Source organism: Glycine max, chromosome 13 (assembly GCF_000004515.6).
Source record: "Glycine max cultivar Williams 82 chromosome 13, Glycine_max_v4.0, whole genome shotgun sequence".
Taxonomy (NCBI): domain Eukaryota; kingdom Viridiplantae; phylum Streptophyta; class Magnoliopsida; order Fabales; family Fabaceae; genus Glycine; species Glycine max.
Window position 1 is genome coordinate 35,044,694 of NC_038249.2, and position 17,054 is coordinate 35,061,747.

At 32.2% G+C, this 17,054-nt stretch overlaps 2 protein-coding genes across 4 annotated transcripts; both read left to right on the plus strand.

Moving 5' to 3' along the window:
* The first annotated feature begins 421 nt into the window (after positions 1–421).
* On the plus strand, positions 422–4,523 carry LOC106794168 (G-type lectin S-receptor-like serine/threonine-protein kinase At1g11300). 2 transcript variants are annotated; one of them, XM_014765843.3, is made up of 7 exons: positions 422–1,975; positions 2,155–2,274; positions 2,812–2,972; positions 3,063–3,273; positions 3,418–3,655; positions 3,740–3,890; positions 4,005–4,523. In XM_014765843.3, the coding sequence occupies exons 1-7, from the start codon at positions 706–708 to the stop codon at positions 4,311–4,313; spliced, it is 2,460 nt and encodes an 819-aa protein (XP_014621329.1). In that variant the 5' UTR covers positions 422–705; the 3' UTR covers positions 4,314–4,523. The 2 variants fall into 2 exon arrangements, 1 of the variants encoding a protein (XP_014621329.1); XR_001384203.3 differs by having other exon boundaries at positions 573–1,975; positions 3,757–3,890; positions 4,005–4,145.
* A 7,313-nt stretch (positions 4,524–11,836) lies between these two features.
* Positions 11,837–15,757, plus strand: LOC100800296 (G-type lectin S-receptor-like serine/threonine-protein kinase At1g11300). 2 transcript variants are annotated; one of them, XM_014765841.2, is made up of 7 exons: positions 11,837–13,254; positions 13,328–13,447; positions 13,813–13,973; positions 14,064–14,274; positions 14,416–14,653; positions 14,770–14,920; positions 15,033–15,757. In XM_014765841.2, the coding sequence occupies exons 1-7, from the start codon at positions 11,973–11,975 to the stop codon at positions 15,339–15,341; spliced, it is 2,472 nt and encodes an 823-aa protein (XP_014621327.1). In that variant the 5' UTR covers positions 11,837–11,972; the 3' UTR covers positions 15,342–15,757. The 2 variants fall into 2 exon arrangements, with proteins under 2 accessions (XP_014621327.1, XP_014621328.1); XM_014765842.3 differs by lacking the exon at positions 15,033–15,757 and having other exon boundaries at positions 14,416–14,689; positions 14,770–14,898.
* Positions 15,758–17,054: the final 1,297 nt, after the last annotated feature.

The window sequence follows — 17,054 nt, forward strand, 5'->3', positions numbered from 1 at the left end:
AACGAACAAATAGCATTTTCAAGACTGAAACTAGTATATATGTTTTAGATAAGCTGCATACATACGTTCGTATTTTATGCTGGCAAAATGGGTCAATCTTGCAAATAGGGCAAGCCTGGGCTCTTAAGGAGACAACCCAAATAAAAGTGAGCCTTTTTGGCCCGGCCTGACCCGGTGTGTAATATAAAAAATAAAATCAAAGATATAATTGTCTTCAGGTGCAGCCCGGGGCAGATATAGAATACTTGCTGAGTTTTGTATTACAGCATGGTGTGGGGAGCATTTTTATACTAGTTCTCACTGTTGGGCTTGGGCAATGGGCACACCTTGTGCTGCAACCTTTGACCACTTTATCATCAATATTCTTTAAAAAAAATTAATGGAAACCATTATTTTGTAGGTTAGAAACTCTAAGACGGAAGACCATGCTCATTGAAGAATAGCACCAAAGTTACATGTAGAATTGAATCTAAAAGTTTCTCCTATTAATTATGACAAGCAACTAGCCATCAAACGATTGTCCAATGCAACTTGCATGATAGCTTATCTTAGTCAACACATATTAGCCGATAAAATAAGAAAATGAGGCCTAAGGCCTTAAAGGACGTGGACCAAGGCCTTCCATCATACAAAGCAGTATAATCTGAACATATAACATGTTGGCTATATTACTGAATAAACATTCAGCTCTGTTCTACCCGGATTATGGATTTCACAAGTCTGATACTTGCTCTGGTCATAGTTTGCTGTTTTTGTCAGTGCTTAAGTTCTGGCAACGATACCATTACACCAGGCCAATTCATCAGAGATCCTCACACTCTCACCTCAGCTAATAGTGCCTTCAAGCTAGGATTCTTCAGCCCTCAAAATTCTTCAAATCGCTACCTGGGAATCTGGTATCTCTCTGACTCCAATGTCATATGGGTAGCTAACAGAAACCAGCCACTAAAGAAGAGCTCTTCCGGAACTGTTCAAATTTCTGAGGATGGCAATCTCGTGGTATTAGATAGCAACAAAAGGGCTGTTTGGTCAACAAATTTGACACATAATATTGCAACCAATTCAACTGCCAAACTTTTAGAGACTGGAAATCTAGTCCTCCTAGATGATGCATCGGGGCAAACTACATGGGAGAGTTTCCGACATCCTTGTCATGCTCTCGTGCCAAAGATGAAGTTTGGTAGTAACCAAAAAACAGGTGAGAAAATACGCATAACATCATGGAGAAGTGCTTCTGATCCTTCTGTTGGATACTATTCTACTACTCTTGAACACCCAAACACTCCAGAAATGTTTTTCTGGTTGAATGAAACGCGACCATATCATCGGTCTGGTCCGTGGAATAGCCAGATTTTTATTGGCTCAACTGAGATGTCACCTGGTTATCTAAGTGGATGGAATATAATGAATGATGTAGATGATGAAACTGTTTATCTTTCTTATACTCTGCCAAATCAATCTTACTTTGGAATCATGACCTTGAATCCACATGGTCAAATTGTATGCTCCTGGTGGTTCAATGAAAAGTTAGTTAAGAGGATGGTGATGCAAAGAACTTCCTGCGATCTTTATGGATATTGTGGGGCATTTGGAAGCTGTAGTATGCAGGATTCTCCAATATGCAGCTGTTTGAATGGATATAAGCCCAAAAATGTGGAGGAGTGGAATAGAAAAAATTGGACTAGTGGGTGTGTAAGGAGTGAGCCACTGCAATGTGGGGAACACACAAATGGAAGTAAAGTCAGCAAAGATGGGTTTTTGAGGCTTGAGAATATCAAAGTGCCAGATTTTGTACGAAGATTAGATTATTTGAAAGATGAATGCAGAGCTCAGTGTTTGGAGAGTTGCTCTTGCGTGGCCTACGCATATGACAGTGGCATTGGATGCATGGTTTGGAGTGGAGACTTGATCGACATACAGAAATTCGCAAGTGGAGGGGTTGATCTTTACATTCGTGTGCCACCTTCAGAACTTGGTTTGTTACCGTTTTTTTTAATCTGTAAATGTTAGTTATTAATGGGAGGAATTCGAACCATGACCTCTCCCTCTTCCCTTCTCCCTTCATCCACCAAATCAATCTTGTAACTCTATTTCGACGCTAAAATTTAGTATCTCAATTACTATGAGTGGGCTGTTTGACTTGTGTTTATGCAGAAAAACTTGCAGATAAAAGAAAACACAGGAAATTTATAATTCCAGTTGGAGTAACTATAGGAACGATTACTTTGGTTGGCTGTGTTTATCTCTCATGGAAATGGACTACTAAACCAACAGGTATGTGTGTTAAATTATAGTTTAATTTTGATTCAAGAATATTCACGGTTTCCAACTGCATTTAGATAAAGATGAAAATGTTTTCTGCCAATTTGACATTTGTGTATCATTCCTCATTTCCAGATTACTTTTGGTCGGAATATGTATATAAATTCTATAGAAATATGTTGCTCCCCACTGCAACGAAAAGAGAAGGAAGAGGATAAATTAAGAGATCGTGATTATTGAACCTCTGAAAAAATTATCAGAAATGAAATAGCTGTACAAATGATTTAAATATTTGATTTTGTTTTTTGTAAAATCTCAAATCAAGTTAAACATTACATTTATTGTTCTTATAATGCTGAATATTTCCCTGTCAATTACAAAATACTTGATAAAATTATTGTAACTCTAAATTTGATTTGACTTTTAAACTAATTTAATTTTAAAATTACCAGAATATATCTGTTGACATGTTTTAGCTAGTTAATAATCGGTGATACTCAAGTGCTGTTAATTTGACTTGACAATAGAAAGTATTATTACTCGTCACAGGTAATGTATATTCACTAAGACAGAGAATGAACAGAGATCACAATGAAGTCAAATTGCATGATCAGTTGCCACTTTTTAGTTTTGAAGAACTTGTAAATGCTACAAACAATTTTCACTCAGCCAACGAACTAGGCAAGGGAGGTTTTGGTTCAGTATATAAGGTAAGTTTTGTTTTGTGTAAAGCTCAATTTTCAAATAATTTCATGTAATTAAGTGCACAAAATCTATTTTCTTTTTTGATTTTCTACCAGGGACAATTGAAAGATGGACATGAAATAGCAGTAAAAAGACTTTCAAAAACCTCTGGACAAGGGTTAGAAGAATGTATGAATGAGGTTTTAGTTATATCAAAGCTTCAACATCGCAATCTTGTCAGACTTCTTGGCTGCTGTATTAAAAAGAAGGAAAATATGTTGGTATACGAGTACATGCCTAACAAGAGTTTGGATGTAATATTATTTGGTTAGTACGAGCTTTTTTCTTATCTGTGCGTATAAGAGTATCTTTAACAATTGAGTTCTTCAGTTCAAGAAACTTGGTTATTCAATTGAATTAGGATTGTTTCTCCAATATTATTTTATGTTCACTTTCATTTTGTTCTTACAGATCCAGTCAAAAAGAAAGATCTAGATTGGCCAAAACGCTTCAACATTATTGAAGGAATCTCTCGAGGTTTGCTTTATCTCCACAGAGATTCTAGACTAAAAATTATACACAGAGATTTAAAGGTTAGTAACATCTTGTTGGATGGAGAGCTAAATCCAAAAATATCTGACTTTGGTATGGCTAGAATCTTTGGAGGCAATGATATACAGACCAATACTAGAAGGGTTGTTGGAACATTGTAAGTAGCTCTTCTATATCAAGATTATACCACTATAATAATCCAGTGGCTTGATTGGAGTGGTTATATATGGCTTAATTGCAGTGGTTATATGCCTCCAGAATATGCATTCCGAGGACTGGTTTCTGAGAAATTAGATGTCTTTAGCTTTGGAGTCTTGTTGCTAGAGATTATTAGTGGGAGAAAAATCAGTAGCTATTACGATCATGACCAATCAATGAGTCTCTTAGGATTTGTAAGCCTTTCTAAACTATGTTCTTTGTTTTGAAAATACACAATCACTTGTAGATAATTATGAAAATTTGTAGTTGTTTTAACTGTTATAAGCTGATTCTTGTTTTGGTTTCAGGCTTGGAAATTATGGAATGAAAAGGACATCCAATCCGTGATAGACCCTGAAATATCTAATCCAAATCATGTGAATGACATCGAGAGATGCATACACATCGGACTTCTTTGTTTGCAAAATCTTGCAACCGAAAGGCCAATTATGGCTACAGTAGTTTCAATGCTCAATAGTGAGATTGTCAATCTTCCTCGGCCATCACATCCTGCATTTGTCGATAGGCAAATTGTATCGTCTGCGGAGTCATCTCGACAGAACCACAGAACACAGTCCATCAACAATGTTACTGTCACAGACATGCAAGGTAGATAGCAAATAATGATAAAATTGTAAATGAATATACCCATGCCGATTTCAACTCATTAAAACTGTAAATATATATAATCCAAATCCTGTATTTATGTATATATTTGTCTTCCGAAACTGTAGACGTAATTTTATGTTTTTATCATCAAACTTAAATGTGGTTTTAACTAAAGGTGTATGTTGGGTTTAATTTCAATATCAAAGATTTCTATTGTGACAAAATTGGTAAGTCAATGCGTACATAAAGTAGGAGTAAGGTATTATTTGACGACCGTTGTAGATGTAAATTCGAAGTTGAGGTTTTTCTTTATAGTAATTCTTGTAGGGAGTGATTCACTAATACTACTATTTGCTACAAGATTTTGTTTCAATTAATGTGGTTTTAAATTCACTACTACAGGGAAAGTGTTTTACATCGGTTTAAACGGGAGTTTCGCGTCAGTTCCGCGACAGATGTTGCTCCCAGTACTTGTAGAACTTTTTCTAGATCGATTAAATTTTAACTGATTCAGAATGTTATATCAAACACACCAGAAATGAACCCTTAGATCTGGAGCATTTTGTCATTTTAACAAGGCCATTTTTTCTTAAAAGAAAATGAACTTCTAACTAATATTTCCACTCCTATTTTAAAATTTGTAGACATCAGTCATCACAATGGTTTTAAGGGATAGTATCCTTCTCATTATATTGGTAAGGGTATTTGTCAGCTCTAGAAAAATTTCTCGTAAAACATGCATTTGACATCGGATACAATAATATTAATTATTTAATTCGCAATACCAAACTTAATCTAAAATTCCACACATGCTTGTTTATGATTGATAACAACTAATCATAATAATTTTCATGAAATATCTGACTCTATTCACAAAAATTAATATAAGCTCACACTATATATCTATTTCACATCAAAATCTCAGTTTCAATTGAATTAAAAACTAAAACTTAATTACACAAAAAGATCATAGAAAATTCATTTATTTAAACTTTATTCAAACCGGGACAATGATAATATATGCACCAAATTCATTTATTTCACATCACGTGGTTTACTACGATCAGTGTCTTTTGTCCTGGATGAGCAGTGATATGGTTGACGAATTTATAACATATTAAATTTACTCAACTACACGATCGATCGCTGTCTTTTGCATGTCCTGGATCAGGAGAACAATGGTTGACGTTGGCATTTGGCTGCATATTAATATGAATTATAAATGAAAGAGAATGTAATTAATATGGAAAACAACTGGTATATTTGAAAATTATATAATTATTTTTTTTATAAAATCTATAACATTAACTGCAATTTTTTTTTAAAAAAATTATGTCAGAATCTTAAACGTGAAACAAAATGGGAAAGTAAGAGTAATATGTTATATGAGTTTTTTTAAATCGTCAATTCACGTTGGGACCTCCTAATAAATAAAAAGAATAATGTTGGCAAAAATCAAAGACTCATATGAAATAACGTTGAGCTTGTGATAAAAAAAGGCTTTATTTCATTTTCGTAGAAATATGTTGGGAAATGAGTGAAGAGCTTTAATAAATTCTAAAATTAGATCTACAGCAGGCCTAAGATCCAAGCTTATAAAATACTCCATAGTGAAAAGACAAAATTTCTAATTATGTAGTTAAAAAATAGGAATATTAAAGCCATTTATTTGATAGTTGAAAGTATGCTATCGTCGATTTCATTGAATACCGTTCATAGACGGACTCATCTCATTATATAAAGGACGAAGTGTTCTTTTAGTTAGCAAGATATATGAGATCAATCTGAAGCAAATGGTTATAATTTCAAATTAAATGTGTTGTGCACGTTAGAGTGAATCGTTCAAGATTAATCCTTAACAACCTGACCACCGGGTTCATCCTCCTTCTTTTTGTTGTATTTAAATATTATCATAATTTTCGATTCTATTCAATGATATTTGATATTTTTTAAATCTTCTTTTGTAGACCTGACTTGTGTTTTGATAAAAGTTAATGGACTTAAAACAAATGAACAAAAAAATAGAAAGGAACTATTGGTTCTTTTCGATAATATGAAATGCTTAAACATGTGTTTTGTTATCTAAATTTGAGTTATTTTTGCTTTTGGTCTCACAAATTTAAATGTCCTTTTTATTCCCTAAATTTTGAAGAATGGTCTTTTAGTTCCTGTCTACCGTGTGGGTTTAAAGAATTTATAATTTACGGTGGTTTTTTACTACTAGAATCTAATTTTGTATTTTAAATGTTTCTAGCGGAAATAAAAAAAATTGATTGGCTTCGTTTCTGTTTTGACTGCCAGAATAAAAAAAATGTACAAAAAATTATCATAGACAAGGATTTTAATGATACGCCTACTAATTTTGATAGGAATATTGATTGGCTTCGTTTCTATTTTATAAGGAGAAATTATTTTTATAAGACCCTTAAACGACAATGAGTTAATTATAAGATCTTTTAAGGGTGGTGAGTTAATTATAAGATCTTTTAAAGGCGGTCAGTTAAAACAATTTTGAGAACAATTGAGGAGTCGTGTTTTGTACAGTTCATAGATAGAGTCCGTGCGTGTGCTAAAATATTTTCTAGGTTAAACCTGAATCAGGAGGGAGAAGCTCTGACGGACTCTTCAGAGTGTAGGCCTTGGAGGTCACCCGGTTTGAGTACTTCTTTAAGCCTATGTTGATCCCATATGGTTGGAACATTCTTGCAAAACACTGTGACCCTGACTGGTCTCCCTATGATATTATCTAGTGAGAGTGACTTGACTTGTTAGTCTGTGGTTTGTCTTGTCATGTACTCCTAGGCGCCCGACGAAGTTTTTCACTGACATGGTATCACATTGCATATAGGATTGAATCTTAGTGTATCTGCTGCATAACGCTTATGTATTGTTCTATATTTATTGATTTGATGATATTGTGTTTTGATTAATGAGTATGCGAATGTTGTGAAAACGAATGAGATGTGTGGTGAAATAACGTGAGTTATGCTCAAGTAAATTGTATTTTGTTATATAATATTTATACCTATATGTTGTTTTATTTTTTCTCTATTAATTAAGAATGTGATAACTCACTTTCTCTGTTGTTTGTGTTTGGATCCTGTGATGATCTTAAACTTTGTATTCGGGGGAGCAGATGACTAGGTGAATTGCTTTAATAAACCTTGTGCTGAAAGACGTCAGGACACAATACTCTGGTAGGATGTGACATTAGGGTATAAGTTGCTATATTAATTGTATGAGGTATTGGACAACCTTGTTTTGAGCCGAAATAATTTATTAATTATTTGAACAAGTTTGAGTAAGATGTTAGAAATGTGAATGTGAATCTTTTACCCTCTTAAAAGACTTGTATTTAAATGTGTTTTAAAAACTTTTAATTAAGTTTGATTTCTTATTTCTTTTATTATTAGTACATATATGTACGAGGTAAAGGGTGTCATCACATTTGTAAAAGGTGATGAACTCTTGCTATAGAGACCATGCATGGCAGGATTTTAATACCACTGCAGAATGTTTGAAGGTAAGTAACTTCTTAGCTAGGCCACATACATTTTAATTTGTTAAAAAACTTTCTTTTATATATATATATATATATATATATATATATATATATATATATATATATATATATATATACACACGAATTTAATTGATATGCATTGTTTTTCGCATTATCAACCAACCATAAACAGTTATATCTAAAAAAATTAGTCTTATTCTAATAAAAGTCACATATATCATAAATGATTAATAAAAAAAAAACTTACTCACAGTATATAACAATTAAACTCTCCCTCCCTCTCCCTTCCTAGCTCTCTATATATATCAACCTAACTAATTAATTATCCTATGCTCCAATGTTGTCTACTTTTATCAATGTTGTCACAAGATATCGTGGGAGAAAAAAATAGAACTTAAAAAGTTATATGATTTAGTCAATTTCATATTATCACTTCAGGTAATCAATTGTCCTTTTCTTTTGTTGCTTAATTTTTGTTTATGCCATGCTTATTGTGTTATATGGAAATGGAAAGTAAAGGGTTGCATAATGCACAGTAGTTATTATTAGAATGGGATTATTTTGTTATACTTTTTGTTTCTACAGGACATGTCATTTCAATTTTGTTGTACTTCTTTTATTATAAAACTCTTAAATTTCTTTCGGAACTCTTCTTTTTATGTTAAGACTTTCTTTTTTTTATACATTTTTTCCATTTACTTTATTTTTTACGCCTTAAATTTTAAGAGGATAAACTTTTAAATTAATTTATTTTAAAACTTATTTCTCCTCCAAATCTTAGTCACTGTACTTCAATATATTAAATTAGAAATATCTTTAGAGTAATTTATTTTTCAGTATCATTCTTAATTTTTTTTTCCATTTTTTTAACTATGCATATCTTTCTTTGTAATTTAAATTCTTTAATGATTTTTTTCTTTCATTTTATCAAAGTTTACTTAATATTTAATTTTCTTGAACACAATCCTTTTTTTTTTACACAACTTTAATTTTAATTACTATAGAGTAAAAATGGAGGTATGACTGCATGGGAGCCCGCAGGAACTCAAAAATGGTTGGAAGTAAGTGTTACATTAATTAATGTTGTAATGTGTATGAATTCATTATTAACAAAAAACTATTGTTGCCTAATTTAATGGATAAATTAACTTTGTTAATTTCTAGTTACTCAATCCTATGGAATTTTTTGCTGACATAGTAGTTGAGCACGAATATATTGAATGCACTGCATCAGCAATTCAGGCTTTAGTGTTGTTCAAAAGGCTTTATCCAGAGCATAGAAAGGAAGAGATATAGAACTTCATTGCTAAAGCAGTAACATTCATGGAAGATACACAATTAGAGGATGGTTCTTGGTATGAAAATTGGGCAGTTTGCTTCACTTACAGCTCTTGGTTTGCACTTGGAGGTCTATTTGCTTTTAAGACTTATAAAAATTGTGTTACTATTCGTAGAGCTGTGAAATTTCTACTCAAAATACAAAATAAGGATGGTGGGTGGGGAGAGAGTTATCTTTCTTGCCCAAGGAAGGTTTGTAATTAAATGATTATTTTGTGGTAATAGTTTAGTTAAACTTTAATGCTAATTATAAGTAATATTATTAATAATGTCTTAATGAATGTATGTGTATAATGAAAATGTACGTACCTCTTGAAGGAAGTCGAACAAATATTGTACAAACAGCTTGGGCTTTAATGGCTCTAATTCATGTTGATTGTATCTTTTGACGTGCACGTGTGTGAGACTACATGTCCATTTGATTGTATCTTGGATTTCAACTTGTTTATTTATTACTATTACTATATCCAAAATAAATGTTATATAATTGTTTTTCTTCTTCCTTTTTTAATTTTGTATATAGGTCGAGAGAGATCCAACTCCCCTTCACAATGCAGCAAAGTTACTCATTAATTATCAATGAGAAGATGGCGATTGGGCCCGACAAGTACCTCTCAAATCTCAATCTTTTGAATTCAATAGTGTGACTATGATCAATCTTAATTTTCATTTTTAATTCTTGTTTAATTTGACTTATTTATGGCATGAAACTCTTGGAGTATACTTGAGAAATTGTTTGGTTCATTACGTACCCATTCTATATATAGAAATGTTTTCCCAAGATGGGCTTTGGCTGAATATCGCGCAAATGTTTTATTGCCTTCCATTACTATTTAAACTAGATATTGACCCGCGCTTTGCCTGGGTTTATAAATAGATGTGTATTATATAATTTAGACATATTAAAAATATTAGGTAAAATTATAAAATTTAGTAATTGTAAAATATGTGTTAAAATAAAACAAAAAATCCATAATGTTTATATGTAAAAACATATGTTTCCCTTGTAAAAAAATATAAGTTTGTTAAAATTTAGGAGAAAAAGGTTGTCGGGATAATGTGAATGATACGGTTGTGCGTGTAATTAATGTGACTGTTGAATGAGAATATTAAAAATAAGTATTATTACATATATTTGTATTATAAAATTATTAAAAAGAAATATAATTAAGTTTAGAGTAATATGCCATGGATGATATTATATATAAATACATAGTAATTCCTGGTATATGTTTTTTTTACCGAAAATAAAGTCATTTCATTTCATTTAGGATAGTAGAGTGAACAAATGAGGGAATACAATCATAATCATGGACGCGAAAATGTATAAGAATATAGATTTTTCGAAAAATAGTAAATGTATGGAAATTGGAACCTTTGACTTCCTTAACCATGATGGAGGTGATCACACCTATTTTCTTGCCCACTGATCTAAGTTATTTTTTCATATTTTGAGATTATGTTTTTCCAAAAGGAGTGACTTTCACAACTTCGTTTGTGAAAAATAATCATTACGAAATGAAAGATGCAAAAATGTAATCCTATATATTACTTTTTATTTTGGAAAGAAATATAAATTGGTGATGTCTAAAATTATTATTTGAATAAAATATATAATGAGCTTGTGGAAAAATAAAAAAAATATTTTCTTTACTCCCTTAGTCTTGAACTTTTTTTTTCTGTTATTACTTTTAATCTCTTAAAAGAATTTAAAGTAAGGATGAAAAAAATAAGGACTAAAAACAAAAATAAAAAATTTAGGGACTAAAAACAAAAATTCTAAAAGTTTAAGGATTAAAAATATAATTTATTTTTGTTGTTTTTTTTACGATTCTTATTACTATTAGTTTTCCACTAATTAAATATGTACAAAAGGATTCACTTACCTATCATGATAGTTTCCAGGATATATGTTAATTAATGTATCATAAGATAAAATATTTCAAAATAGACTTCTATGAGTCTATTTCCAACATAGAAAAGGTAAATAGAGAACACAATAATATTTTGAATGAGTAAATACTAAATAACTATAGTCAACTACGATCAGTGTCTTTTGTCCTGGATGAGCAGTGAGATGGTTGACGAGTTGAAAAGATATTAACCGCTACATTTAATTTTACTCTACATTTAACCTCTACACCAGAAAGATGGTTGAAGAGTTCCCAACGTATTAACCTCTACATTTAAAGTCATAATATTAAAGGAAGACCACACTCGTACTGTAGACTTTCAACTTTCTTTTAATAAAAATAATATCATAGTCAACGATGCCATGGTTAATTATCAATATATTTTTTTAAAAGAATACTAAAGATAAGTTAAGAATGTTAAATTAAGAACAAAATATATCTGCATAAGTTCACCAAGTTATTGACGATTTAGTAGGAAAAATAATAGATTGATAATGTGAATGTCTCATTGTCCTATAAATTCGAAAATCTTCTATCAAAAGGGTAAATATTTTTTATCTTACACTATTTAAATAACTTTTGGATATTTTTACGGGTTTTTTTTTCACAATATTAGAGTGGTTTACCATTAAAATTATCTTACCTTTTTAAATAACTTTCTGAATTTGTTATTTTTATAATGTAAGTTGGACTTTTAAAAGTTTGGAGATTTAAAAGCAGAGTCAACCCTCAGAACTCCAACTTACTTACAGATAATATCTTCAAAAGTTGTACTACTTTGTTAGTATGCCTCAACTAATTGAAGCATTATCAGATGACCGGATCTCAACATATAACTTGATGGCTTACTGAATCAGCATTCAACATAGTTCTCTTCTAACACTTCACCAGAAATGATTATGGATATCACAAGTCTCATACTTGCTCTGTTCATAGTTTACTGTTTTTGTCAGTGCTTAAGTTCTGCCAACAATACCATTACATCAGGCCAATACATCACAGACCCTCACACTCTCATCTCCCCTAACAGTGTCTTCAAGTTAGGATTCTTCAGCCCTCAAAACTCATCAAATCGCTACCTGGGAATCTGGTATCTCTCTGACTCCAATGTCATATGGGTAGCTAACAGAAACCAGCCACTAAAGACGAGCTCTTCCGGAACTGTTCAAATTTCTGAGGATGGCAATCTTGTGGTTCTAGATAGCAACAAAAGGGTTGTTTGGTCATCAAATGTGACACATAATATTGCAACCAATTCAACTGCCAAACTTTTAGAGACCGGAAATCTAGTCCTGATAGATGATGCCACAGGAGAAAGTATGTGGGAGAGTTTCCGACATCCTTGTCATGCTCTCGTGCCAAAGATGAAACTAAGTATTACCCAAAAAACATACGAGAAAGTACGCATAACATCATGGAGAAGTCCCTCTGATCCTTCTCTTGGGTACTACTCTGCTACTCTTGAACGCCCCAACATTCCAGAAGTGTTTTACTGGATTAATGAAACGCAACCGTATTATCGGACTGGTCCATGGAATGGTCAGATTTTTATTGGCTCGCCTCAGATGTCACGTGGTTATCTATATGGATGGAATATGATGAATGATGAAGATGATGGAACTGTCTATCTTTCTTACAATTTGCCAAGTCAATCTTACTTTGCAGTCATGACCTTGAATCCACAGGGTCACCCTACAATCGAATGGTGGAGGGACCGAAAGTTAGTGTGGAGGGAGGTGTTGCAAGGAAACTCATGTGATCGTTATGGTCATTGTGGGGCATTTGGAAGCTGTAATTGGCAGAGTTCACCAATATGCAACTGTTTGAGTGGATATAAACCTAAATATGTAGAGGAGTGGAATAGAAAAAATTGGACTAGTGGATGTGTGAGGAGTGAGCCACTGCAATGTGGTGAACAAACAAATGGAAGTGAAGTCAGCAAAGATGGGTTTTTGAGGCTTGAGAATATGAAAGTTTCAGACTTTGTACAAAGGTTAGATTGTTTGGAAGATGAATGCAGAGCACAGTGTTTGGAGAATTGCTCTTGTGTGGCCTATGCATATGACAATGGCATAGGATGCATGGTTTGGAGTGGAGACTTGATCGACATACAGAAGTTCTCAAGTGGAGGGATTGATCTTTACATTCGTGTGCCACCTTCAGAATCAGAACTTGGTATGTTTTTTTTTGTAACGTATTTCAAGTACTATTAGTGTAAATCAAAGCTCTTTGATATGTGTTTCTGCAGAAAAACATTCAGACAAAAGAAGACACAAGATAATTTTAATTCCAGTTGGAATAACTATAGGAATGGTTGCCTTGGCTGGCTGTGTTTGTCTCTCACGGAAATGGACTGCTAAATCAATAGGTATGTGTGTTAAATTATAGTGTTATTTTGACTTTTGAGTCAAGAATATTCGCGGCACTGCAATTAGAAAAGATGTAAAATGATTTCTGCCAAGTTGAAATTCCTACTGTCATTCCTCATTTTCCTTAATTACTTTTGCTAGGAGAAATATGTATATTCTGTAGAAATATGTTGCTTGCTACTGCAATGAAAAATGAAGGGAGAGGAAGGGATTAAGAGATGGTGAACTTCTTAAAAAATAATAATCTGAAATAAAATAGTTGTACAAATTAAGTATTTAAATATTTAATTCTAATTGCTGTAAAATCTCATACTCAACTGCGTGCAGTTAGTTTGACGTGATGATAAAGTATTAATTATCACAGGAAAAATAAATTCACAACGGCAAGGAATGAACGAAGATCAGAAACAAGTCAAATTGAATGATCACTTACCGTTTTTTAGTTTTGAAGAACTTGTAAATGCTACAAATAATTTTCACTCGGCCAACGAGCTAGGTAAAGGAGGTTTTGGTTCAGTATATAAGGTAAGTTTTGTTTTGCGTAAACATCAATTTTCAAATAGTTTCATTAATTAAAATAGTACAAAATCTATCTTGTTTTTAATTGCCTATCAGGGACAATTGAAAGATGGACACGAAATAGCAGTGAAAAGACTTTCAAAAACCTCAGGACAAGGGCTAGAAGAGTGTATGAATGAGGTATTAGTGATTTCAAGGCTTCAACATCGCAATCTTGTCAGACTTCTTGGTTGCTGTATTGAACAGGAGGAAAATATGTTGGTATACGAGTATATGCCTAACAAGAGTTTGGATGTAATATTATTTGGTTAGTTCAAGATTCTTTCTTATCTATGCTTATAAGAGTATCTTAAACAATTGAGGCCTTCAATTCCAAAAACTCTGTTATTCAACAGAATACGATTATATCTTTAATATTATTTTACTTAACTTTTAGTTTCTATTACAGATCCAGCTAAAAAGCAGGATCTAGATTGGCCAAAACGCTTCAATATAATTGAAGGAATCTCTAGGGGTTTGCTTTATCTCCACAGAGATTCTAGAATAAAAATTATACACAGAGACTTAAAGGTTAGTAACATCTTGTTGGATGGAGAGCTGAATCCAAAAATATCAGACTTTGGTATGGCCAAAATATTTGGAGGAAATGATATGCAAGCCAATACTAGAAGGGTTGTTGGAACATTGTAAGCAGCTCTTCTTCTACATCAAAATCAGCAGAGGTTATATGTGGCCATTCACATTTTTCTCCCACTATTCCATGATGTGTGACTTAACTTTGTTATATATGGCTTAAATGCAGTGGTTATATGCCTCCAGAATATGCATTCCAAGGGTTGGTTTCTGAGAAATTAGATGTCTTTGGTTTTGGAGTCTTGTTGCTAGAGATTATTAGTGGGAGAAAAATCAGCAGCTGTTTCGATCATGACCAATCATTGAGTCTCTTAGGATTTGTAAGCCTTTCTAAATTATTTACTTAGTTTTGAAAAGACATTCACCTGTTGATAATTGTGAAAATGCTTAGTTATTTTAACTTTTATAAATTGATTCTTGTTTTGATTCCAGGCTTGGAAATTATGGAATGAAAAGGACATCCAATCACTGATAGACCCAGAAATATCTAATCCAAATAATGTGAATGACATTGTGAGATGCATACACATAGGACTTCTTTGTTCACAAGAACTTGCAAAAGAAAGGCCACTTATGGCTACAGTAGTTTCAATGCTTAATAGTGAGATTGTCGATCTTCCTCCCCCATTAAATCCCGCATTCATCAAAAGGCAAATTGTATCATGTGCAGATTCATCTCAACAGAATCACATAACACAGTCCATCAACAATGTTACTGTCACAGGCATACAAGGTAGATAGCAAATTATGAATAAAAAAACTATGGGCCTATGGCTGAATATACTCCTAAAGATCTTGAACTTTTAAAAACTGTAGACAATCCAGATCAGACATTGATATTTATTGTCAGAACCTATGAACTTGATTTTCTATTTTTATCATCAAACTTGAAACGGAGGTCATCAGTTTGAACTAAATTTGTGTGCTGGGTTTAATTTCAATATCAAAGTTTGTTCTCTTGTAACATTGTTGATTATTACTATTAGCCATTGCGTACCTAAAGTCTGAGTAAGGTATTATTTGACTACCTTTATCGTAAAAGTAAATGCAGAGTAGAAGTTTTGGTTTATAGTAATTCTTGTAAGGAGTTGTAATTAATTGAGCCACTTTTATGCATTCTTTGCACTGGAAATTGTAATTAACTAGTTATCATTTGAACTCCCTAAAAGTTGAATTTTTTATGATATATTTATAATTATTAGAGCTTTTATTGATGTTGAAAGAACAATTAACTGATGGTCATCATTTTTCTATACAATAACCAGGAAAAGATTTACAAGATTTTCTTTTAACTAATGTGATACTTTATGCATTACATATGCATTTTTCTATAATGTATCACATGAAATGTTCATGCGTCATGAAAATGATCTCACAGCAAATATCGGCCAACTCAGCTTCCACCTTCTGCCTATAATGTTTATCAGAGCTTTTACAACCCAACACCCCACTTTAAAGTTCTTAAATGGGTTTCACAATTACATATCACTCATATATACTTTTATAATTTAACAACCTTACTTCTCCAATTCAGCAACTCTACAAAATTTAGGGCCTAAGTTGATTAAGTTCGACAAATAACCACGTATCCTTATATTTTATCACTTTTTCACAAAAATACAAACAAATAGGTCCCACAGTTTTTTTGTACTTATACAAGCACTCGTGTCCTATTTTAAGATTCTGCTCCAACAACAACTCGATAAGCACCGTTCTGTTTCTTGGATACGATAATGGATACCACCGATGCATATGCTCTTAGTTTATTTCCTTCGTATCTCTTTCTCTTGAGAATTATTAGTACTACTTACATGATTATTTAAAAATATCACATGATTGCCACAAAAAAATATCACATGATCGGTTAAAAATCTAACAATTAATTTGTTATATTTTAATCTGAATTTTCATAATAAAATTTAATAATTAACATATATATAGTCTTTAAAGCGTGCAGATATAAGGGAAGGGTTGTTTGTTAGGATGCCATTTATTTAAAACCGTTAAAAGTGCTTCAAAGCCCAACACAGTCACACATGGTCGTTTTACATTTTTTTTTTATAAATGGGTCGCTTATATTTGAGTAAATTATAGTTTTTTTGTTTTAATATTTACTGAGTATAGTTCAGTTAATTAAATAATATGGATAAATGTTTTAAATTTCAGATATTGTGTTTGATTTTTACTGATTAAAAAAATAACTTTTTGAGTATAAGGCATAGTTAAACCAGAATCAAACTGATAGTAACTGGTTTCTGCAGGACATTTATCAGTAGTTTGCTAGCAATGATGTTAACATGATAACATTCAATGGTGCTCAATGCAGTCTAACCTCGGTCAACAACTGCGGCTTCTTAAATATAATATTCTGGTCGCGGGACGCGTTTCCATTCGTAAGTTCTTAAATATGAGAAAGTCAAAGATAGTGAACTAAATGAATTAAGAAAAAGATTG